This window comes from Mustelus asterias, chromosome 15 (genome assembly GCF_964213995.1).
Source record: "Mustelus asterias chromosome 15, sMusAst1.hap1.1, whole genome shotgun sequence".
NCBI lineage: Eukaryota > Metazoa > Chordata > Chondrichthyes > Carcharhiniformes > Triakidae > Mustelus > Mustelus asterias.
Genome location: NC_135815.1, coordinates 55,691,568 through 55,715,052, shown reverse-complemented (window position 1 = coordinate 55,715,052; position 23,485 = coordinate 55,691,568). Strand labels below are relative to the sequence as shown.

Here is a 23,485-nt window from a genome sequence, read left to right as displayed (position 1 = left end):
AATTTACCCAGAATGGCATATCATTTCTTGGTTTGACCCCTTCTTAATTTTTGAACAACAGGTGGCGTACTAAACTAGATTTACCAAATAACTTGCCATTTCCGTCAAGTCTTTCCACTTCCAGCTGTTCAGTTTATTTCCACTAAATTATAAGCACGTCAGAAAATTAAAGCTGTGACTTTGTGATCAATCTGACCTAATTGGTATGTATTCAGGGTTTGGTAAATCAGTTCCCCCCCCCATTCCCCCCAACAAAGCAAGGCTTGCTCACACATGGAAATAAAGAACTTCTCTACATCAGCATCAAGCAACACTTGGGTCAGATGCCAAGTAAAGACACCAGGGTAATACTTCAACTTGCTTTAACCCCTGCCTCAGAAGGTAACTCTTCCTGTACCAGTTATCCGTGTTATCTGAATGAGACCACCAGTTTAGTGCCAAATAATTAAGTTTTGTGCTGTGGTCCCAAATTAATTACGGGGTGTGTTACAAGCATCGTCAAATGTTCACTCACTTTTAGTTCTATATTTGCATTCTTCCTTAAAGACAAAATATACCCTGATTCTACAAATCTAAACCGATGGGTTAAAAGCTCTGCTCCTGTTCAGCTAGAATATTCCTTTTTTTTAAATATCTGAATCTAAATTATGTAGATTAAGTTGAAGTCCTTTACATGACATTTTCCTCATTTGTTTAAAAATCCACTGTTCCTCAGGGGAAGCAGTATTGTGGGTTAAAGGTTGAATTTTCACTTCCTAATCTGAAGCCAACTTTAGATTGCCTGGGCCTTGCTATTTGTTTACAGTAGCGGGATATGACAGTATTGGGTGGGATGGAGCCAGAATATGGCCAGATCTCCTGGTCTACAACTGCACCATCAGCTTGGATCGCAACCTGCAACTTTTTGGTACAACATCACTGACAGGATATTCAGTGAGGGATGGGATACATTCTGGAAATACAGGATCAAAGGTACTTTAGCTTTTAAAACCTAAGCTGATAGCCTGAAATCAGTTCATCCCACTCCTTTTTGTTTCTGCTCCATTTTTATTTTCTGTGCTGCAAACATAACTGTAATGTTTCTACTTGAAATTGAGAGGTTAGAAACATTAAAAGTAGAAATAAAAACTATGATTTCAATCATTGTAAGACTTTAATAGATGAATAGATGTTGGAAATAGGGGTGGGTGGGGTTGGTGGAATGTGAGATGATTCTGGACTAGTGGGTGGTGTTGACAGAGGAGAAGTTTGTGCGTCACATGTGCCTCATCTCTGTGCCTCTTGGATTTGAGGGAGCAAAGCTGGGACCATATCGTGGAGAGTGACTGCCATGGAAGAGAGTAAAGATTTTGTTGGTGCTGCGGCCTTTTTGTTGTTTGTTTCATTTTTACTTCACCCTTCTTCCTGTTGTGCTTTTTCAGATTTTCATCTGTGAAGTGTCATTTGTCAATTTCCAAGTATAAGTACGACATACAGCTTGTGTTTCTAGATCTGGTGATTGGTTTGAGGGTTGCAAAGGTTAATAATCAACATATTTGACTGCCTTATGAATGCACCTTTCATGGCCATCAAGCCCTGAAGTGGGACTCAAACCCACAGCTTCTGGTTCAGAGGCAGAGGTGCTATCCACTGAGCCACATGACCACCTCAAGAATACTGCTAATGGGGGAGAATAATCTCTCAAACTGGAGATTTGTTTTTATTGCCTTTCCACACAAATATTTTTAATCACACATTTGCTATTCTACAATTCCTTTTCCTTTATTAAATATCTAATGGTCAAATTGGGGTTTCATCAAAAGATGTTAGGTGATACTGGATGAAAGTGTGGTACAGAGGGAGTAATGCGCTGTTGGAGGTGCATTCTTTCAGATATAGATCACATGGACTATTTCAAAGAAGAGCAGGAATTTATTCCCAGTGTTCTGACCAATATTTATCTTTCAATCAACATTAAAAAAATAATCAGGTCATTATAATATTGTCTGTAGGAGCTTGCTGTGTGCAAATTGGCTGCTGCATTTCCTACATCACAACATTGAATACCAGAGCCAAAATTACTTAGCTGTAAAATGCTTTGAGACATTCAGTATATATATCTATGTGTCTTCCTTTCTTTAATTTCTAGGCCATCCAGCAGAAGACAGCAATGCATGCGCTTTTTGAAATTAGAAAATGGTTGATTCAGCTAATCCTACAGCATTTCACAGGCAACTGACTGCACAGTCTTGCATGAAATAAGTTTTGTGCAAACATACTGTCTGCCAGATAGTTTGGGCTTTTGGCAATTGTTTCTTACATCACTTTAATAGCTTCCTAATAACTATTTTTAGCAGTGCACTTTCGCCATTAATTAAGTTATTAATGTGTTTGTGTTACACTATTCACCTTTCTGTTTCCTGAATAAATTTTCAATTTAAAATTGCAGTGCAAACATCTTTTAGCCCAGTTCCTTTTCCCCTCAATCCGCTGCTGCCAAAATGCATCATACTGTTCCTTGTCAAGAGACAGGCGTGTGATAGGTTTCTGTGGATGGGTTTCTTGGATTCCACTTGGAAAGAGAGTGAAAATGTAGCTATGAGTGATTCAATCAATGATTCTTTTCTCCGCTCTCCCGAGAAAGAACAGGTAACCATTAGCTCAATACCTCTCATTTATTACATTTGAAATTTGGCCCATAAATCAATGCCATTTCACTGAATACAACTTCATTTTGGATTACTAATAAAATATATGTTGTTAACTGGGGAAGTAATTTTGAGTTTAAAATCTGTATAAAATAGGTAAACCTCAGTTTCCAATACTACATGGTTGCAATGGTTGTCCTTTGCATTTTTGTCCATTCAAGTTGGATGGAGCTTTTTAAAAATAGGTATCTAAGGTAATTTGGTGGTATGATGGGCCAACACAATTTTTTTTCAATTCTGGGTTTGAAAGTGGCACCATACTAATGGCACAAAGCTTTGCCCTTTCTACCAATACCCTAAATGAAATAATATTTAAGTAATCTCAACACAATTCCTATTAGCACAAAACTGTTCAAAATTCAGCACAGGTTTACTGTCCCACTCAGACCACAAAGGATAGTTGGAGTTGAAAATAGAACCAGTCATCTTATTATATCACCTTTTTTTGAATCTTTTGAGGAGGTAACAGAGAGAGAGTCAACAATGGTAATGCAGGAGATGTAATTTATCTGGAATTTTAAAAGACCTTCAATAGGGTGTTCCTTTATTAGAATAATGAATAAGGTTAGAGCATGTGAAGTCAAGGGACAAGAGGCAGAATGGTTTGCTCATTGGCTTGCTGACAGAAAACAGAGTTGGAATTAAGGGTAGTTAGTCAAAGTGGCAGAACGTGGGAGAATCAACACTGAAACACGGTTGTTCAGAATTTACATTCACGATTTGGACTTGAGTGAAAAATAGAATTTATAAATTTGCAGACAACACCAAATTGAGGAGGATAGTCAATATTGAGGAAGACTACAACAAATTCATTATGGGAGGACATTAAACTTGCAGAATAGGCAAATAATTGATAAATGAAGGTCAATGCAGATAATTGTGAGATTAGTAGGAAGAATAGGGAAGTCACTTCTTTCTTGGAAGGTACAAGTCTAGGTGAGGTAGAGTAACAAAGGGTACAAATATGTTAATCCCTAAAAGTTGTGCCACAGGTTAGCAAGGCCATTTAGAAAAAAAAACAAGCATCAACCTTTACTTCTAGAAGGATAGAATTGAAAAGTATGGCAGTTATACTAAACCAGTATCAAACTTTGGTTAGACTACAGTTAGAATACTGTGCGTGATTTTGGGTACCATATTATAAAATAATGTAGAAGTACTGGAAAGAGTGCGAAGACAATTCCCAAGGATGGTACCAAAAATGTGTGGGTATACATATCAGGAACAGATTGATAAACTCTCTCTTTTTGCTTCAAAAAAAGAAGACTGAGTGGTGACCTAATAGAGATCGTTAAAATTATGCGATTATGAAAGATTTTGATAGTGGATACAGAGAGAACATTTCCTCTTTTGGGGAAGAGCATAACTAGAGACCATCACTATAAAAGAATCATCAAGAATCCAGTAGACAATTCAGAAAATCTTCTTTACCCATAGAGTGGTAAGAATGTGGGACTTGTTAACACGGAATGGATGAAGTGAATAGTATAAATACATTTAAGGGAAAACCAGACAAGCATTTGAGGGAGAAGGGAACAGATGGTTACAATGGTACACTTAGATGAGACAAGATTGGAGGAGGCTCAATTGGAGCACAGACATTGGCATGGACTGGTTGGGTCGAATGGCCTGTTTCAATGCCGTATGCCCTATGTTACCTTATGTATACATATTGCACAAGGGTAGAGGTTCTCAACCAGGAGTTTATGGAGCCAGATTGCTCAGTAAGAGAATTTCAAAGGGTCTGCCAGAAATAACCAGGGAATGGTCTATTGTCACATTAGTCTATTTTCTCTACACAATCAGAATCTGGTTGGAAAAAGTGGTGGCCATGATTTCTTGTCAGTCATAGAATGCAGCCATTGAGATTGAATCAGAGATCCGCGTCTCTTTGTGTTTGCATAGGTTTTGGATGAAATGTGGAGAGAGAAGACATGAAAGAGAGAATAAGCAAGGTAGAGGTTGGGATGCAATGCATGGAGGGAGACATCAAAGAGAAGGAGGGGCTATGCCAAGAAGATAAGACACTGAGTCGGAGGATTGGTGCTGGAGAGAGAGAGTGAGAGGCTGACTTAAAGCTTTATATTTTGTTTTCCCTGTGGTGTGATGATTTGTGTCAACTCAAAATTCTCTTTGTCCATGTTTTCATCACATTTCTCATTTTTCTTTAGTTCCACCTTGTGTGTGTTATTTTACTCTTTCCTCTACACTACCCGTCATGTTACAAAGAAACTAAAAGCAGGAGTAGGCCATTTGGGCCTTCGAGCCTGATCCCCCATACATTATGATCATGGCTGATCATCCCCCCCCAATGTTGAGTTGCAGTCTGCTGTACCATTACATATACAAATGCTTGGTTTTATTAAATATATTTTTGTTGAAAATATTTTCATTTTATACAAAAAAAAGCAGCAAACTCTCAAATATTGGTACAGCAGGATCATTTTCAAACAAATACAAGTAGGGAGAGTGAGAAAAAATATTTACCAACATGGTTGGTTTGGATTATTCATTGCATCCAGTGCCTCCCACCAAACAAGTAATAAAAGGCTATATTGAAGGATGGGGAGATATCAGGATTACAGGATGCAGCTGCAATTGAGTCAGCAGTGCACAACCAAGCTCACAGGATAATGGCAACAGAGCCACAGAACTTATGGAATACCTTTCAGGAGTAAATTAGACAGTGCGGAGCCCAGAACTTTAAGATAAGGGTCCCAAACTTGACAGAATGTATCCAATTTAGCTTGAGGTAATCAAGTCAAAACTTCCATTGGTACACATTCCAGAATGATTTTATGCCATCTCCCAATTGAAAGAGGCTCATCACTAATCCATGAGCAAAGGATATTCTTCTGTGCTGCAGATGTTAGGATATTGTACAGCCTTTCCCCATTCGCATTGCTGATCTTTTTGTCTGAGAGTCACAGTATCAGACGCAAGGAATTACGCCCCAAGGTCCTTTCAACGATCCTCTCGAGCTCTTTAAGAACATTAAACCAATAGGCCTTAATCTTGACACAGGACCAAAAACAATGCAGGTAATCCCCCATATCCACCTTGCACTTCTGATGTAACGAGGATATGGCGGGGTCAAACCTTTGCTGCAAGCTTGGAGTAAATGGGGAGTGGCACTGTTGATCAGGGATAGTGTCACGGCTGTAGAAAAGATGGATGCCACAGAGGGATTGTCTACGGAATCTCTGTGGGTGGAGGTTCGCAACAGGAAGGGGTCAATAACTTTACTGGGTGTTTTCTATAGGCCACCCAATAGTAGCTGGGATGTGAAGGAGCAGATTGGGAAGCAGATCCTGGAGAGATGTGATAATAACAGAGTGGCCGTGATGGGAGATTTTAATTTCCCAAATATCGATTGGAATATCCCTAGGGTAAGGGGTTTAGATGGGGAGGAGTTTGTTAGGTGTGTTCAAGAGGGCTTCCTGACACAGTATGTGGATAAACCTACAAGAGGAGAGGCTGTACTTGATTTGGTATTAGGGAATGAACCTGGGCAGGTGTCAGATCTCTCAGTGGGAGAGCATTTTGTGGATAGTGATCATAACTCTATCTCCTTTACATTAGCATTGGAGAGAGATAGGATCAGTCAAGCTAGGAAAGTGTTTATTTGGAGTAAGGGCAATTATGAGGCTATTAGGCAGGAAATTAGAGGCATAAATTGGAAGGAGGTTTTCTCAGGGAAATGTACAGAAGAAATGTGGCAAATTTTCAAGGAACATTTGTCTGGAGCTCTGGACAGCAATGTTCCAATGAGACAGGGGAGTTATGGTAGGTTACAGGAACCATGGTGCACGAAAGCTGTAACGAATTTAGTCAAGAAGAAAAGAAAAGCCTACAAAAGGTTCAGGGAGCTAGGTAATGTTAGAAATCTAGAAGAGTATACGACTAGTAGGAAGGAACTTAAGAGGGAAATTAGAAGAGCATTAAGGGGTCATGAGAAGGCCTTGGCAGACAGGATAAAGGAAAACCCCAAGGCATTCTACAAGTATGTTAAGAGCAAGAAGATAAGATGTGAAGGAGTAGGACCTATCAAATGTGACAGTGGGAAAGTCTGTATAGAACCGGTAGAAATAGCAGAAGTACTCAATGAATACTTTGCTTCAGTATTCACAGTGGAAAAGGATCTTGGTAGTTGCAGTACAGACTTGCAGTGGACTGAGAAGATTGAACATGTGGACATTAGGGGAGAGGATGTGTTGGAGCTTTTGAAAAGCATCAAGTTAGATAAATCGCCGGGAGCAGATGGGATGTACCCCAGGTTACTGTGGGAGGCGAGGGAAGAGATTGCTGAGCCTCTGGCGATGATCTTTGCGTCATCAATGGAGACGGGAGAGGTTCCGGAGGATTGCAGATGTGGTACCGTTATTCAAGAAAGGAAGAAGAGATAGCCCGGGAAATTATAGACCAGTGAGTCTAACCTCAGTGGTTGGTAAGTTGATGGAGAAGATCCTGAGAGGCAGGATTTATGAACATCTGGAGAGGAATAGTATGATCAGAAATAGCCAGCACGGCTTTGTCCCAGGCAGATCATGCCTTACGAGCCTAATTGAATTTTTTGAAGATGTAACTAGACACATAGACGAGGGAAGAGTGGTAGATGTAGTTTATATGGATTTCAGCAAGGCGTTTGATAAGGTCCCCCATGCAAGGCTTATTGAGAAAGTGAAGGGGCATGGGATACAAGGGGACATTGCTTTGTGGATTCAGAACTGGCTTGCCCACAGAAGGCAAAGAGTGGTTGTAGATGGGTCTTTTTCAGCGTGGAGGTCGGTCACCAGTGGAGTGCCCCAGGGATCTGTTCTGGGACTCTTGCTCTTTGTGATTTTTATAAATGACCTGGATGAGGAAGTGGAAGGATGGATTGGCAAGTTTGCTGATGACACAAAGGTTGGTGGTGTTGTGGATAGTGTAGAGGGATGTCAGCAGTTGCAACGAGACATAGATAAGATGCAAGACTGGGCGGAGAAGTGACAGATGGACTTCAACCCAGATAAGTGTGTGGTGGTTCATTTTGGCAGATCGAATAGGATGAAAGAATATAATATTAAGGGTAAGACGCTTGACAGTGTGGAAGATCAGAAGGATCTTGGGGTCCGGGTTCATAGGACACTCAAAGCAGCGTCGCAGGTAGAGGTTGTAATTAAGAGGGCGTATGGAATACTGGCCTTCATCAATAGAGGAATTGAGTTTAGAAATCGGGAGATAATGCTGCAGCTGTATAGGACCCTGGTCAGACCCCACCTGGAGTACTGTGCCCGGTTCTGGTCGCCTCATTATAGAAAGGATGTGGAAACCATAGAAAGGGTGCAGAGGAGATTTTCAAGGATGTTGCCTGGATTAGATGGCATGCCTTATGAGGATAGGTTGAGAGAACTAGGTCTTTTCTCCTTGGAGAGGCGAAGGATGAGAGGTGACCTGATAGAGGTGTATAAGATGTTGAGAGGTATTGATAGAGTGGATTCTCAGAGGCTTTTACCCAGGGCTGGAATGGTTGCCACAAGAGGTCACAGGTTTAGGATGCTGGGGAGTAGATACAGAGGAGATGTTAGGGGTAAGTTTTTCACTCAGAGGGTGGTGGGTGTGTGGAATCGGCTGCCAGTAGTGGTGGTGGAGGTGGATTTGATAGGGTCTTTTAAGAGACTTTTGGATAAGTTCATGGAAGTTAGTAAGATAGAGGGTTATAGGTAAGCCTAGTAGGTAGGGACATGTTCGGCGCAACTTGTGGGCCGAAGGGCCTGTTTGTGCTGTAGCTTTTCTATGTTCTAATATACGAACGGTGCAAGACCTTAAGCTGAATTTCCTTTGTTCTATTACAAACTGAAATTTTATTAGCACGTTCCCAAATATCACCCCACATCTCCTCTTCTATATTTACTGCAAGATCTCTCTCCCAAGAGTACAGTGTGTCCAATGCATTCTCACCAGTGTCATGGCTCCATAGATAGTAGGATTTATTTCCACCAGGGAAATCTTAGCATCAAAAAGAAGAGTTGTTTCATTAAGGACAAAGTCCCTAAGTTGCAAATATCTAAAAAAAAAGGAGCGTTTCAAATAACAAACTCTTGACACCACTGCTCAGAAGATAATAGCAAACACTATCCCCAGCTTACAGAGGCTCTGTCCCCCAAGATGTGATCCATAAGACCTGGCAGGAAATACGGATGACTCTGAATTGAAGTAAAAGCAGGAGTAAAATTAGACCTCCCCACCAACTCCCGGACCATCCTCCGAGCTTTGAGTGTTAATAGCAATAGGGTTATCGCACTTATCTAACACCACCTTAGGCTCGCTAAGAAAGAAAAGTGACTGCAGGAAGTACGCGGATTGATCAGCTTCAACGTCAAGTCATATGGAGAAGGGGTCTCCTCAACCCATTCACCCATGTAAATCTAAGGTCAGAACCTAACTAGTACATCTTAATATTTGGCATCCCTAGCCCTTCTTTAGCAACAAGACCACTGCAATTTAGCTCATTTTAAATCCGGCTTCTACTTATTCCAAACAAAAAAACTAAACTACCCATCTATTTCTTTAAAGATCTTAGCGGGCAACAGGATAGGTAGCATTTGCAAAGGATAAAGTAGCCTAGGCAACACATTGATTTTAATCGAGGCAATTCTATCCAACCAGGATATCAGTAGATGACCAATGATGTAAGCCACACTTAATAGAGACCAATAATGGAGGAAAGTTTGCTTCATATAGCTACCGAAAACCAGGAGAGTATGAATGTCCAGATGAGTAAACCCCAAAGGGGACCATATAAAGGGAAAACAAGAAGGAGGCGGTCTACCTCTTAACCTGCCCAGGGGTATAGCCTCCAATTTTGTGAAATTAATCTTATAACCTGAAAAAAGACCAAATTGAGCCACCATATCAGTAATAGCAGGACAGAGACACTCAGCTTGGAGACAAACAGCAACACATCATCCGCATAAAGCAACATTTTATGCTGCCATTGGACAACCCATAAACCTGGGGGTCACATTTAATGGCCTCAGCCAAAAGTTCAATAACTATGCAAGCAAAAGAGGAGACAGGACATCCCTGCCTAATCTCTCTCTGAAGGCCGAAATTCTCTGACCTATAACTATTTGTGAGGACCTCCACCATTGAGTCCCTATTGAGTGCTTGAATCCACTTCACAAAGTCCCCTCCCAATCCAAACTTATGCAACGTATAGAACAAATAATTCCATTTTACCCTATCAAAGGCTTTTTCGGCATCCAAGGAGATCACTAACCCATCCAAAACAGGAATATAGGATAATATTCAGCAATCTGCTAACATTATTGCATGCATTCTGACCTTTAATAAATCCAGTCTGATCCCCTGGATAATCACAGGAACTCTCCAGGTGCAAAACTAGAACCTTAGACAACACTTTCAAATCAACGTTCAATAAAGAAATGGGTCTATAAAAATATTCACCTCACGGAGCAAACCTATGTCAAATGAATGATTATACATACCAATTAATGGGTCTAATAGCAAGTCTTTGAATTCCTTGTGGAATTCACACCAAAACCATCAAGTGTGGGTGCCTTACCAGGTTGAAGCTCCTTTATGTCAGAGACCACCTCTGCCCCAGAGATTGGAGCATTCAAAGCTGTTCTCAGATCCTCTGAGACAGCGGGAAGCTGAAGAGAAGAGAAGAAATGCACCATAAGTACCAGAGCATCCTCAGCTTGTTCTGATTTATACAAGTTGGCATAAAAACCCTATTAATATCTTCTGCCCTAATCCTCCTATTACCTTTGGAGTCCACCACCAAAGCTATCATCCTAGAGTCGTGATTTCTTCTTTGTAAGAAAAAACAAATACTTACTTGGTTTATTCCAAAATTTATACAGCTTTTACTTAGCAGATCTCAAACTCCTCTTTGCATGCTGGGTCAACAAAGAGTCCAGTGCCACCCGAACTACACCGATCTCCTTCAGCTTTACATGACAAGAATTCCTTCTGCACTCCGTCTCCAATTCAGCTGACACCGCTACTCCATTAATCTATGCCTCTTTCTAGCTGAGAATGAGATAACCAAACCTCTAGCAAAGATCATGCAGATCTCCCATTGAATAGAGGGACTCTCATCAGAAGGAGAATTAACCGAATAAAAGACACCAAATTCGGTTTTGAAATACAAGATGAAACGATGGTTTTTCAGTAAAGATGCATCAAATTTCTAGGACCTGGGCCGATCGGTGAGCCCCCTTGAGACAAAATTCTAGAAAAATTGGAGTGTGATCAGAGGTCACAGTACTCCCTATAGTATAAGACAACCGACTGCAACATCATATTCAGCACAAAAGAATAGTCAATCCTGGCGTGACTCAAATGAGGGGCGAAAAAAAAGTGAACTCTTTTTCCTTGGGATGCAAAGTTCTCCACGCATCCAGATGACCCACCTCTTCAGAAGCTGAGACCAACGCCCTGAACATTTGGAAGCCTTCAAAATCACAGCAGTTTACCATCACAGAGAGGAGATTGCTCTTGGTTAATTTCAGAAGCCCCGGTTGTGACTGGACCCCTTTGAAGTACTCTGATTGATAGGAAATGTCAGGTTGCTCATAATGGAGTTTATCAATTAGTGGGTTAAGATGGCCATTAAAATCACCACCAATAAATCAATAATTGGAAGCCAGTTTAGCAAAGTACATAAAGACCTTAGTGATAAAGTCCGAGGAATAATTAGGAGAACCATAAGCATTCATTTTTGACACATACTCCCCATATATCAGTCCCTTGACAACTACATAGCGACCTCCTTTGTCTTGCACGCAGCTTTCGAAACTAAACAGCAGATTCTTATTAACCAATACTGCTACTGCTACCCCTCGATTGCTGGACGAGAAAGATTTAATAAATCCCCGCCCCATACAGTCCCTCTTGAGTTTGAGGTGCTCCTTGTCATCTAGATGAGTTTCTTGCAACAGAGCTATGCCAACTAAAAATGCTTGGTTAAGGTATAAATCATTTTCAGTTTGGAAGGATAGAGATTTCTGGTAAATCAGAACGTGGAGGATAGAGATAATCTTAACAAGCCCAAGAAAGAAGGGGAAAGATTGAAGGATAGCTGTTAAGTTATAAGTAAAATATAAGTATTAAAAATGTACTTTTAATTAACTTTTGTTTAGGTTTATTTATTAGTGTCACAAGTAGGTTTACATTAACATTGCAATGATGTTACTATGAAAACCCCTTAGTCGCCACACTCCGGCGCCTATTCAGGTACACTGAGGGAGAATTTAGAACATAGAACATTACAGCGCAGTACAGGCCCTTTGGCCCTCAATGTTGCGTCGACCTGTGAAACCAATCTAAAGCCCATCTAACCTACACTATTCCAATATCATCTATATGTTTATCCAATGATCCTTTAAATGCCCTTAATGTTGACGAGTCCACTACTGTTGCAGGCAGGGCATTCCACGCCCTTACTACTCTCCGAGTAAAGAACCTACCTCTGACATCTGTCCTATATCTCTCACTCCTCAATTTAAAGCTATGTCCCCTCGTGCTCGCCATCACCATCCGAGGAAAAAGGCTCTCACTGTCCACCCTATCTAATCCTCTGATCATCTTGTATGCCTCTATTAAGTCACCTCTCAACCTTCTTCTCTCTAACGAAAACAGCCTCAAGTCACTCAGCCTTTCCTCATAAGACCTTCCCACCATACCAGGCAACATCCTGGTAAATCTCCTCTGCACCCTTTCCAATGCTTCCACATCCTTCCTATAATGTGGCGACCAGAACTGTACGCAATACTCCAAGTGCGGCCGCACTAGAGCTTTGTACAGTTGCAACATGACATCATGGCTCCGAAACGCAATCCCTCTACCAATAAAAGCTAACACACCGTACGCCTTCTTAACAACCCTATCAACCTGGGTGCCAATTTTCAGGGATCTGTGCACATGGACACCGAGATCTCTCTGCTCATCCACACTACCAAGTATCTTACCATTAGCCCGGTACTCTGTATTCTTGTTACTCCTTCCAAAGTGAATCACCTCACACTTTTCCGCATTAAACTCCATTTGCCAGCTCTCAGCCCAGTTCTGCAGCTTATCTATGTCCCTCTGTAACCTGCAACATCCACAACTCCACCGACTTTAGTGTCATCCGCAAATTTACTAACCCAGCCTTCTACGCCCTCATCCAGGTCATTTATAAAAATGACAAACAGCAGTGGCCCCAAAACAGATCCTTGCGGTACACTACTAGTAACTGAACTCCAGGATGAACATTTCCCATCAACCACCACCCTCTGTCTTCTTACATAAGAACATAAGAAATAGGAGCAGGAGTAGGCCATCTAGCCCCTCGAGCCTGCCCCGCCATTCAATAAGATCATGGCTGATCTGACGTGGATCAGTACCACTTACCCGCCTGATCCCCATAACCCTTAATTCCCTTACCGATCAGGAATCCATCCATCCGCGCTTTAAACATATTCAGCGAGGTAGCCTCCACCACCTCAGTGGGCAGAGAATTCCAGAGATTCACTTACAGCTAGCCAATTTCTGATCCAAACCGCAAAATCACCCTCAATCCCATGCCTCCGTATTTTCTGCAATAGTCTACCATGGAGAACCTTTTCAAACGCTTTACTGAAATCTGTATACACCACATCAACTGCTTTACCCTCATCCACCTCTTTGGTCACCTTCTCAAAGAACTCAATAAGATTTGTGAGGCACGACCTACCTTTCACAAAACCGTATTGACTATCCCTAAGCAAATTGTTCCTTTCTAGATGATTATATTGATTAAAATCCTTTCCAAAACTTTGCCCACAACAGAAGTAAGGCTCACTGGTCTATAATCACCAGAATTGTCTCTACTCCCCTTCTTGAACAGGGGACAACATTTGCTATCCTCCAGTCTTCTGGCACTATTCCTATAGACAATGACGACATAAAGATCAAAGCCAAAGGCTCTGCAATCTCCTCCCCAGCTTCCCAGAGAATCCTAGGATAAATCCCATCCGGCCCAAGGGACTTATCTATTTTCACACTTTCCAGAATTGCTAACACCTCCTCCTTATGAACCTCAATCCCATCTAGTCTAATAGCCTGTATCTCAGTATTCTCTTCGACAACATTGTCTTTTTCCTGTGTGAATACTGACGAAAAATATTCATTTAGCGCCTTTCCTATCTCTTCGGACTCCACGCACAACTTCCTACTACTGTCCTTGACTGGCCCTAATCTTACCCTAGTCATTCTTTTATTCCTGACATACCTATAGAAAGCTTTAGGGTTTTCCTTGATCCTACCTGCCAAAGACTTCTCATGTCCCCTCCTGGCTCTTCTTAGCTCTCTCTTCAGGTCCTTCCTGGCTAACTTGTAACTCTCAAGCGCCCTAACTGAGCCTTCATGTCTCATCTTTACATAAGTCTCCTTCTTCCTCTTCACAAGAGATTCAACTTCTTTAGTAAACCACGGTTCCCTCGCTCGACCATTTCTTCCCTGCCTAACAGGTACATACTTATCAAGGACACGCAGTAGCTGTTCCTTGAACAAGCTCCACATTTCAATTGTGCCCATCCCCTGCAGATTTCTTTCCCATCCTATGCATCCTAAATCTCGCCTAATCGCATCATAATTTCCTTTCCCCCAGCTATAACACTTGCCCTGCGATATATCCCTATCCCTTTCCATCGCTAAAGTAAACGTAACCGAATTGTGGTCACTATCACCAAAGTGCTCCCCTACCTCCAAATCTAACACCTGGCCTGGTTCATTACCCAGTACCAAATCCAATGTGGCCTCGCCTCTTGTTGGCCTGTCTACATACTGTGTCAGGAAACCCTCCTGCACACATTGGACAAAAGCCGACCCATCTAAAGTACTCGAACTATAGCGTTTCCAGTCAATATTTGTAAAGTTAAAGCCCCCCATAACAACTACCCTGTTACTTTCGCTCCTATCCTTTCCTCTACATTTAGCATAGCCAATGCACCTAACCAGCACGCCTTTCGTGGGAAGAAACCCACACAGACATAGGGAGAACATGCAGACTCCGCACTGACATTGACCCAAGCCGGGAATCGAACCCAGGCCCCAGTTTTAATGCAGAAAAAGTACTCTAACTCTGTGGTTCTTTTATAAACTAGCAGCGGAGCTTCAGAAGTAAAACACTGAAAACCCTTTCGCTATAGTGTGGTCTTCTGCAAAGGGGTGGGATAGAAGAAACTGAGTATTGCTCTATACCTGGTGTCTGATCGAAAGGTGCTTGATGCTGACATGAAGTGCTGAAAATGGAAGTGTTGCAGATCCCATCACTGACCAAAATTCTTTTTCCAGTCCTCCTGAAAATTCTAGTTAAAATATTTTCCTTATATTTGTAAATATAGCACTAATAAAAAAGGGGTTTCAATGTGAAAAAAATTGAGAATTATAGATAGAAATGTAAATGTTCCAGAAAATTGATATTATTGCTGTGTAGAGTGAAAGGAGATTTCTAAAATCCTTGTACAACTGGTTTGATATGTCAGTTGGTATGTATCAAATGTGTGGGGCTCACTTCCTGTTTTATGACATGTTTAGTTGAATGGGCTGTACCTTCTGAATATTTTGATTTGTATCTCTCGTGATGAACTTAGACACTCAATCACCGGTATCAAGAAATATTACCTCATTTTAATTGTTTACACTTGTTTTCTTCCTTTCGCCTCTGGGTGTGACCACCTACCTAATAGCATGCCACGTGGTTGCTGGTAAAACAGGAAGTAGGGTAAGTAATCATTGCAGGGAATTTTTCTTTGTTGCTTGTTTTGCAATAACATAAGTCAGCATCTGAAACTGATTTCATTTTCAAATAAACTATTCTTTGAAATTACTTAGCATTTTAAAAATTGGCTAAAACCTTTCTTTTCTGATTTAAGAAACCTGTCAATTTTATTTTTAATATGCAGTATATTCACTTTCTGCTCCAACACTGCACTTTCCAAACTCTTTTAGTTCTTGTAAACTAGTAAAAATGAAATTTGACAGACAACTAATTTTTCTCATTTCAGATATTGTTTTCACATAGTCACGTGGAAAAGAAAGGCTTAAACTGTGTGTGCGCGCGGGTGTGTGCGCGCGCGGGCGGGTGGGTGTGTGCGTGGGGGGTGGGTGTGTGAGCGTGGGTGGGTGTGTGAGCGTGGGTGGGTGTGTGAGCGTGGGTGGGTGTGTGAGCGTGGGTGGGTGTGTGAGCGTGGGTGGGTGTGTGAGCGTGGGTGGGTGTGTGAGCGTGGGTGGGTGTGTGAGCGTGGGTGGGTGTGTGAGCGTGGGTGGGTGTGTGAGCGTGGGTGGGTGTGTGAGCGTGGGTGGGTGTGTGAGCGTGGGTGGGTGTGCGTGGGTGGGTGTGTGTGCGTGGGTGGGTGTGTGTGCGTGGGTGGGTGTGTGTGCGTGGGTGGGTGTGTGTGCGTGGGTGGGTGTGTGTGCGTGGGTGGGTGTGTGTGCGTGGGTGGGTGTGTGTGGGTGGGTGTGTGTGCGTGGGTGGGTGTGTGTGCGTGGGTGGGTGTGTGTGCGTGGGTGGGTGTGTGTGCGTGGGTGGGTGTGTGTGCGTGGGTGGGTGTGTGTGCGTGGGTGGGTGTGTGTGCGTGGGTGGGTGTGTGTGCGTGGGTGGGTGTGTGTGCGTGGGTGGGTGTGTGTGCGTGGGTGGGTGTGTGTGCGTGGGTGGGTGTGTGTGCGTGGGTGGGTGTGTGTGCGTGGGTGGGTGTGTGTGCGTGGGTGGGTGTGTGTGCGTGGGTGGGTGTGTGTGCGTGGGTGTGCGTGGGTGGGTGTGTGTGCGTGGGTGGGTGTGTGTGCGTGGGTGGGTGTGCGTGCGTGGGTGGGTGTGCGTGGGTGGGTGTGTGTGCGTGGGTGGGTGGGTGTGCGTGGGTGGGTGTGTGTGCGTGGGTGGGTGTGTGTGCGTGGGTGGGTGTGTGTGCGTGGGTGGGTGTGTGTGCGTGGGTGGGTGTGTGTGCGTGGGTGGGTGTGTGTGCGTGGGTGGGTGTGTGTGCGTGGGTGGGTGTGTGTGCGTGGGTGGGTGTGTGTGCGTGGGTGGGTGTGTGTGCGTGGGTGGGTGTGTGTGCGTGGGTGGGTGTGTGTGCGTGGGTGGGTGTGTGTGCGTGGGTGGGTGTGTGTGCGTGGGTGGGTGTGTGTGCGTGGGTGGGTGTGTGTGCGTGGGTGGGTGTGTGTGCGTGGGTGGGTGTGTGTGCGTGGGTGGGTGTGTGTGCGTGGGTGTGCGTGGGTGGGTGTGTGTGCGTGGGTGGGTGTGCGTGCGTGGGTGGGTGTGCGTGGGTGGGTGTGTGTGCGTGGGTGGGTGTGTGTGCGTGGGTGGGTGTGTGTGCGTGGGTGGGTGTGTGTGCGTGGGTGGGTGTGTGTGCGTGGGTGGGTGTGTGTGCGTGGGTGGGTGTGTGTGCGTGGGTGGGTGTGTGTGCGTGGGTGGGTGTGTGTGCGTGGGTGGGTGTGTGTGCGTGGGTGGGTGTGTGTGCGTGGGTGGGTGTGTGTGCGTGGGTGGGTGTGTGTGCGTGGGTGGGTGTGTGTGCGTGGGTGGGTGTGTGTGCGTGGGTGGGTGTGTGTGCGTGGGTGGGTGTGTGTGCGTGGGTGGGTGTGCGTGCGTGGGTGGGTGTGCGTGCGTGGGTGGGTGTGCGTGCGTGCGTGGGTGGGTGTGCGTGCGTGGGTGGGTGTGCGTGCGTGGGTGGGTGTGCGTGCGTGGGTGGGTGTGCGTGCGTGGGTGGGCGTGCGTGCGTGGGTGTGCGTGGGTGGGTGTGTGTGCGTGGGTGGGTGTGTGTGCGTGGGTGGGTGTGTGTGCGTGGGTGGGTGGGTGTGCGTGGGTGGGTGGGTGTGCGTGCGTGGGTGGGTGTGCGTGCGTGGGTGGGTGTGCGTGCGTGGGTGTGCGTGCGTGGGTGTGCGTGCGTGGGTGTGCGTGCGTGGGTGTGCGTGCGTGGGTGTGCGTGCGTGGGTGTGCGTGCGTGGGTGTGCGTGCGTGGGTGTGCGTGCGTGGGTGTGCGTGCGTGGGTGTGCGTGCGTGGGTGTGCGTGCGTGGGTGTGCGTGCGTGGGTGTGCGTGCGTGGGTGTGCGTGCGTGCGTGGGTGTGCGTGCGTGGGTGTGCGTGCCTGGGTGTGCGTGCCTGGGTGTGCGTGCCTGGGTGTGCGTGCGTGGGTGTGCGTGCGTGGGTGTGTGGGTGGGTGTGTGGGTGCGCGTGGGTGGGTGTGTGTGTGCGCGTGGGTGGGTGTGTGTGCGCGCGTGGGTGGGTGTGTGTGCGCGCGTGGGTGGGTGCGCGTGGGTGGGTGCGCGTGGGTGGGCGGGTGTGCGTGCGCGGGTGTGCGTGCGCGGGTGTGCGTGCGCGGGTGTGCGTGCGCGGGTGTGCGTGCGTGGGTGTGGGTGTGTGTGTGTGTGCGCGTGGGCGGGTGTGTGTGTGCGGGTGGGCGGGTGTGCGGGTGGGTGTGTGTGTGTGCGGGTGGGTGTGTGTGTGTGTGCGGGTGGGTGTGTGTGTGCGCGTGGGTGGGTGTGTGTGTGCGCGTGGGTGGGTGGGTGTGTGCGTGCGCGTGGGTGGGTGTGTGTGTGCGCGTGGGTGGGTGTGTGTGTGCGCGTGGGTGGGTGTGTGTGTGCGCGTGGGTGGGTGTGTGTGTGCGCGTGGGTGGGTGTGTGTGTGCGCGTGGGTGGGTGTGTGTGCGCGTGGGTGGGTGTGTGTGCGCGTGGGTGGGTGTGTGTGCGCGTGGGTGGGTGTGTGTGCGCGTGGGTGGGTGTGTGTGCGCGTGGGTGGGTGTGTGTGCGCGTGGGTGGGTGTGTGTGTGCGCGTGGGTGGGTGTGTGTGTGCGCGTGGGTGGGTGTGTGTGTGCGCGTGGGTGGGTGTGTGTGTGCGCGTGGGTGGGGGCGCGTGGGGGTGTGTGCGTGGGGGTGTGTGCGTGGGGGTGTGTGCGTGGGGGTGTGTGCGTGGGGGTGTGTGCGTGGGGGTGTGTGCGTGGGGGTGTGTGCGTGGGGGTGTGTGCGTGGGGGTGTGTGCGTGGGGGTGTGTGCGTGGGGGTGTGTGCGTGGGGGTGTGTGCGTGGGGGTGTGTGCGTGGGGGTGTGTGCGTGGGGGTGTGTGCGTGGGGGTGTGTGCGTGGGGGTGTGTGCGTGGGGGTGTGTGCGTGGGGGTGTGTGCGTGGGGGTGTGTGCGTGGGGGTGTGTGCGTGGGGGTGTGTGCGTGGGGGTGTGTGCGTGGGGGTGTGTGCGTGGGTGTGTGTGCGTGGGTGTGTGTGCGTGGGTGTGTGTGCGTGGGTGTGTGTGCGTGGGTGTGTGTGCCTGGGTGTGTGTGCGTGGGTGTGTGTGCGTGGGTGTGTGTGCGTGGGTGTGTGTGCGTGGGTGTGTGTGCGTGGGTGTGTGTGCGTGGGTGTGTGTGCGTGGGTGCGTGTGCGTGGGTGCGTGTGGGTGTGTGCGCGTGGGTGTGTGCGCGTGGGTGTGTGCGCGCGCGTGGGTGTGTGCGCGCGCGTGGGTGTGTGCGCGCGCGTGGGTGTGTGCGCGCGCGTGGGTGTGTGCGCGCGCGTGGGTGTGTGCGCGCGCGTGGGTGTGTGCGCGCGCGTGGGTGTGTGCGCGCGCGTGGGTGTGTGCGCGCGCGTGGGTGTGTGCGCGCGCGTGGGTGTGTGCGCGCGCGTGGGTGTGTGCGCGCGCGTGGGTGTGTGCGCGCGCGTGGGTGTGTGCGCGCGCGTGGGTGTGTGCGCGCGCGTGGGTGTGTGCGCGCGCGTGGGTGTGTGCGCGCGGGTGGGTGTGTGCGCGCGGGTGGGTGTGTGCGCGCGGGTGGGTGTGTGTGTGCGCGTGCGCGGGTGTGCGTGCGCGGGTGTGTGGGTGTGTGGGTGTGTGTGTGTGTGCGTGGGCGGGTGTGTGTGTGCGGGTGAGCGGGTGTGCGGGTGGGTGTGTGTGTGCGGGTGGGTGTGTGTGTGTGTGCGGGTGGGTGTGTGTGTGTGTGCGGGTGGGTGTGTGTGTGTGTGCGGGTGGGTGTGTGTGTGTGTGCGGGTGGGTGTGTGTGTGCGTGCGGGTGGGTGTGTGTGTGCGCGCGGGTGGGTGTGTGTGTGCGCGCGGGTGGGTGTGTGTGTGCGCGCGGGTGGGTGTGTGTGTGCGCGCGGGTGAGTGTGTGTGTGCGCGCGGGTGGGTGTGTGTGTGCGCGCGGGTGGGTGTGTGTGTGCGCGTGGGTGGGTGTGTGTGTGCGCGTGGGTGGGTGTGTGTGTGCGCGTGGGTGGGTGTGTGTGCGCGCGTGGGTGGGTGTGTGTGCGCGCGTGGGTGGGTGTGTGTGCGCGCGTGGGTGGGTGTGCGTGCGCGCGTGGGTGGGTGTGCGTGCGCGCGTGGGTGGGTGTGCGTGCGCGCGTGGGTGGGTGTGCGTGCGCGGGTGGGTGGGTGTGCGTGGGTGTGTGCGCGTGGGTGTGTGCGCGTGGGTGGGTGTGCGTGGGTGTGTGCGCGTGGGTGTGTGTGCGCGCGTGGGTGTGTGTGTGCGGGTGGGTGTGTGTGTGCGGGTGGGTGTGTGTGTGCGGGTGGGTGTGTGTGTGCGGGTGGGTGGGTGTGTGTGTGCGCGTGGGTGGGTGTGTGTGTGTGCGCGTGGGTGGGTGTGTGTGTGTGCGCGTGGTCGGGTGTATGTGTGTGCGCGTGGGTGGGTGGGTGTGTATGTGTGCGCGTGGGTGGGTGTGTGTGTGTGCGCGTGGGTGGGTGTGTGTGTGTGCGCGTGGGTGGGTGTGTGTGTGTGCGCGTGGGTGGGTGTGTGTGTGTGCGCGTGGGTGGGTGTGTGTGTGTGCGCGTGGGTGGGTGTGTGTGTGTGCGCGCGTGGGTGGGTGTGTGTGCGCGTGGGTGGATGGGTGTGTGCGGGTGGGTGGGTGGGTGTGTGCGGGTGGGTGGGTGGGTGTGTGCGGGTGGGTGGGTGTGTGTGTGCGGGTGGGTGGGTGTGTGTGTGCGGGTGGGTGGGTGTGTGTGTGCGGGTGGGTGGGTGTGTGTGTGCGGGTGGGTGGGTGTGTGTGTGCGCGTGGGTGGGTGTGTGTGTGCGCGTGGGTGGGTGTGTGTGCGCGCGTGGGTGGGTGTGTGTGCGCGCGTGGGTGGGTGTGTGTGTGCGTGGGTGGGTGTGTGCATGGGTGCGCGCGCGCGGGTGTGCGCGCGAGCGCGGGTGGGTGGGAGCGCGGGTGGACGCGGGTGGGCGCTGGTGGGCACGCGCATGGGCGGACGTGCGTGGGTGCGCGTGCATGGGTGGGTGGGTGTGTGCGCGCAGGTGGGTGTGTGCGCGCGGGCGGGTGCGTGTTGATATCTGTGTGGGCATGGGTGTGTGCGTGCTGGTGCGTGGAGGCACGTGGGCGAGTGTGCATCTTGGTGTTGGTGCGTGGGTGTGTGTGTTTGTGTTGGTGTGTGGTGGTGCATGGGTGTGTGTGTGCGCGGGTGCACGAGTGCGCGCGTCTGTGTGTGTGTTGGTGAGTATGCAGTGTAGGCGGGGCATTCTCCGGGGTCGCTAACTCCAAGCGGGATTCCCGATAGACCGTTGAATCGGGTGTGACAGTCGTAATGTGGTTCATGATGGGCGCGAAATCCGTTGGGAGTCTCCTGGTCCGCTGCCTTTGCCCCGACCAGGTCCTTGCCCACAGTGGCTGAGAACGTGATGAATAATCATGAATAGACATTATAATCTAATTACTAGGCTTGAGGCCAGATGCTCCGGCCTCCTGGTATGCTCCTGCCACCCCCACCCCAGCAGCCACCAAATAATACAGGTCCTGACAAGTGTAGACTTGGCATCTTGGACTCCAAGGGAGGGTAAGTATGTGCTCATGTGCCCTTCTACCAGTACCAGACTGCAGAGGAAGGGTACCCCAAGGGACCTGGGGGTTGGGTAGGCGTAGGCTGGGAGGAGAGGGATTGACCTCTGTCTCTCCTCCGGAATTAAGGTCTTGTGGTTGGACTTCCTCTTCTCACCCAGGAAAATGTGCAGATCATTCTTACCTTGGTGATTTCAGGCAACTTTCTGTTAAAAAATCTTTACTATTGTCTGTGTTCTGTAAAACATTTAAAGTGGCCTGGTTCTTTAATATCCATGTCCCCTGAATGCCTGGAAGTCTTCAAAATCACAACAGCTTACCATTCTGTAGAGGGGATTGCCCTTGGTTGATTCAGAAGCCCCAGTTGTGATTAGACCCCTTTGGAGTATTCTGATTGACAGGACATGTCAGTTTCATTAGAGGGATTTTCTTGCTTTCTCTCAGAAGCCCCAGGTATGACCAGACCTCTTTGAAGTACTCTGATGGACAGGAGAGGTCAGTTTAACTGGGTGATTCCCCTTTGTAGCCCGAATGAGGCGCAGTGCTGCCTGACCAGCTTTGAACTGCTTTGATTGACAACTCCAAAGTAGATCAAACAGTTTATTGTTGATACAATCAGTTCACGTTCCAGTAAGCCTCAAGTATTTCCTCTTTTCACCACATCTGTTCAGTCTGGCCCCATTTCTCTAACACCACACTTTCATTTCATGTCTCTGGGCATGCTGAGAAGCGTAAATGTTTTGAAGAGCTTTGTTTACATTCAATTTCATTCTTCAGTACCTTTTACTAGCCGCCTGATTGATGGGTTCAGGCTATTTCACAGCAGGTAGTAGCTTTGTTTGTTTTTGAAGTGCTTTCTCTTTTCTAACGGTAGTTTTTTTGTAAAACAGGATTTCTCTTTGATCTCAAGTGCTTGCTAGTTCTAACTGCAATTTTTTGAAACAGCTTATTCTTGGTTCTGAAGATCTTGACTGAATTTTCATTTCATAGTGGGTTTCCTTCAACCTCTCATGCTGGAATAGCATGCCTGCGCTGGAGGTAGCTTCCAGCCATAGGGGAGACTAGCACTGCTCCCCATCCTGACACCTTGGCACTGACAGTGGCTGTGATGGCAAGGGGCATTGCCTGGGTGTCACTGCCAGAGGCTGGGGCTTAAAGGGGGAGCTTGAGGGGAGTGGGGATTTTGTGACATCATATTTGGAGTGTCACAAGGGCGGCGGGGTGGGGGGGGTGGCGCGGTTGGGATGCGGGGTGCGGTGACCCGTCCGTTTAGTGTTGGGGGAGAGGTTGCCCCTCCAGAGTGAAAGGTTTGGGGGTGCTCCCTTGATCATCCGGTGGGGGTCATCATTTCCGTGGGGTTGCGGGAGGGGAGCCTGTCACTGAACTCTGAGATTGGGCAGTCCTTTAAAAATGACACCCTGACCTTTGTGAAGCCAGGCTGGCTGGCGTGTCAGTAATTTGCTTGTGAATTGGTGGAACTGAACTGATTTTAAGTCCTAGAAATAGACTTTAGCCACAAAATGGCTAAAGCAGAGCTGGCGAGGGGGAAAAGCAGGAAACTACGTCAGTGATGTGTTGAAGGCTTTGGATGTCAAATTGAGAGCAACATGAGAGTCATTCACAGTCTCTGAAAAGAGTTCATTGATTCATATGTGGAACTCAAGTCAGTTTGCTATATTTTCAAACTAACAAGAAAGATGCCATTTTTTATTGTCAACAGTATGCAGAAATTAATGACTATTTATCATATTACTTGTGTTTTCTATTTTTGGAAAGCAGCTGAACAGTTTTAATGATGCAAGTTATATGAGTTTTTAATCCATGCAGTTCACATGTGATGCATGATGCAGTTACATTTGTGCCCCTAAGTTGTTGAGAGGCAATGCGTCATAAGGTAGAGGTAAAGTCACCATAAGTCCCAGATGACCATAGCAGTTGCTCTCCTCTTTGAGCAGGAGGGCTGACTGATGGTGATTTAACCTGAGGGTCACCACACCTCAGACGAGGGGCAAGGTTGAGAATGTAAAAGTCCCAACTT

General features: G+C 48.2%; 1 protein-coding gene across 1 annotated transcript in view; it reads left to right on the top strand.

Moving 5' to 3' along the window:
- The window catches only part of pus10 (pseudouridine synthase 10), an 89,464-nt gene that overhangs the window by 28,911 nt on the left and 37,068 nt on the right, over nucleotides 1-23,485 (top strand). The window contains exon 5 of the mRNA XM_078229916.1: nucleotides 15,410-15,444. Within this exon, the coding sequence (XP_078086042.1) occupies nucleotides 15,410-15,444 (35 nt within the window). The remainder of the gene's footprint in view (nucleotides 1-15,409; nucleotides 15,445-23,485) is intronic.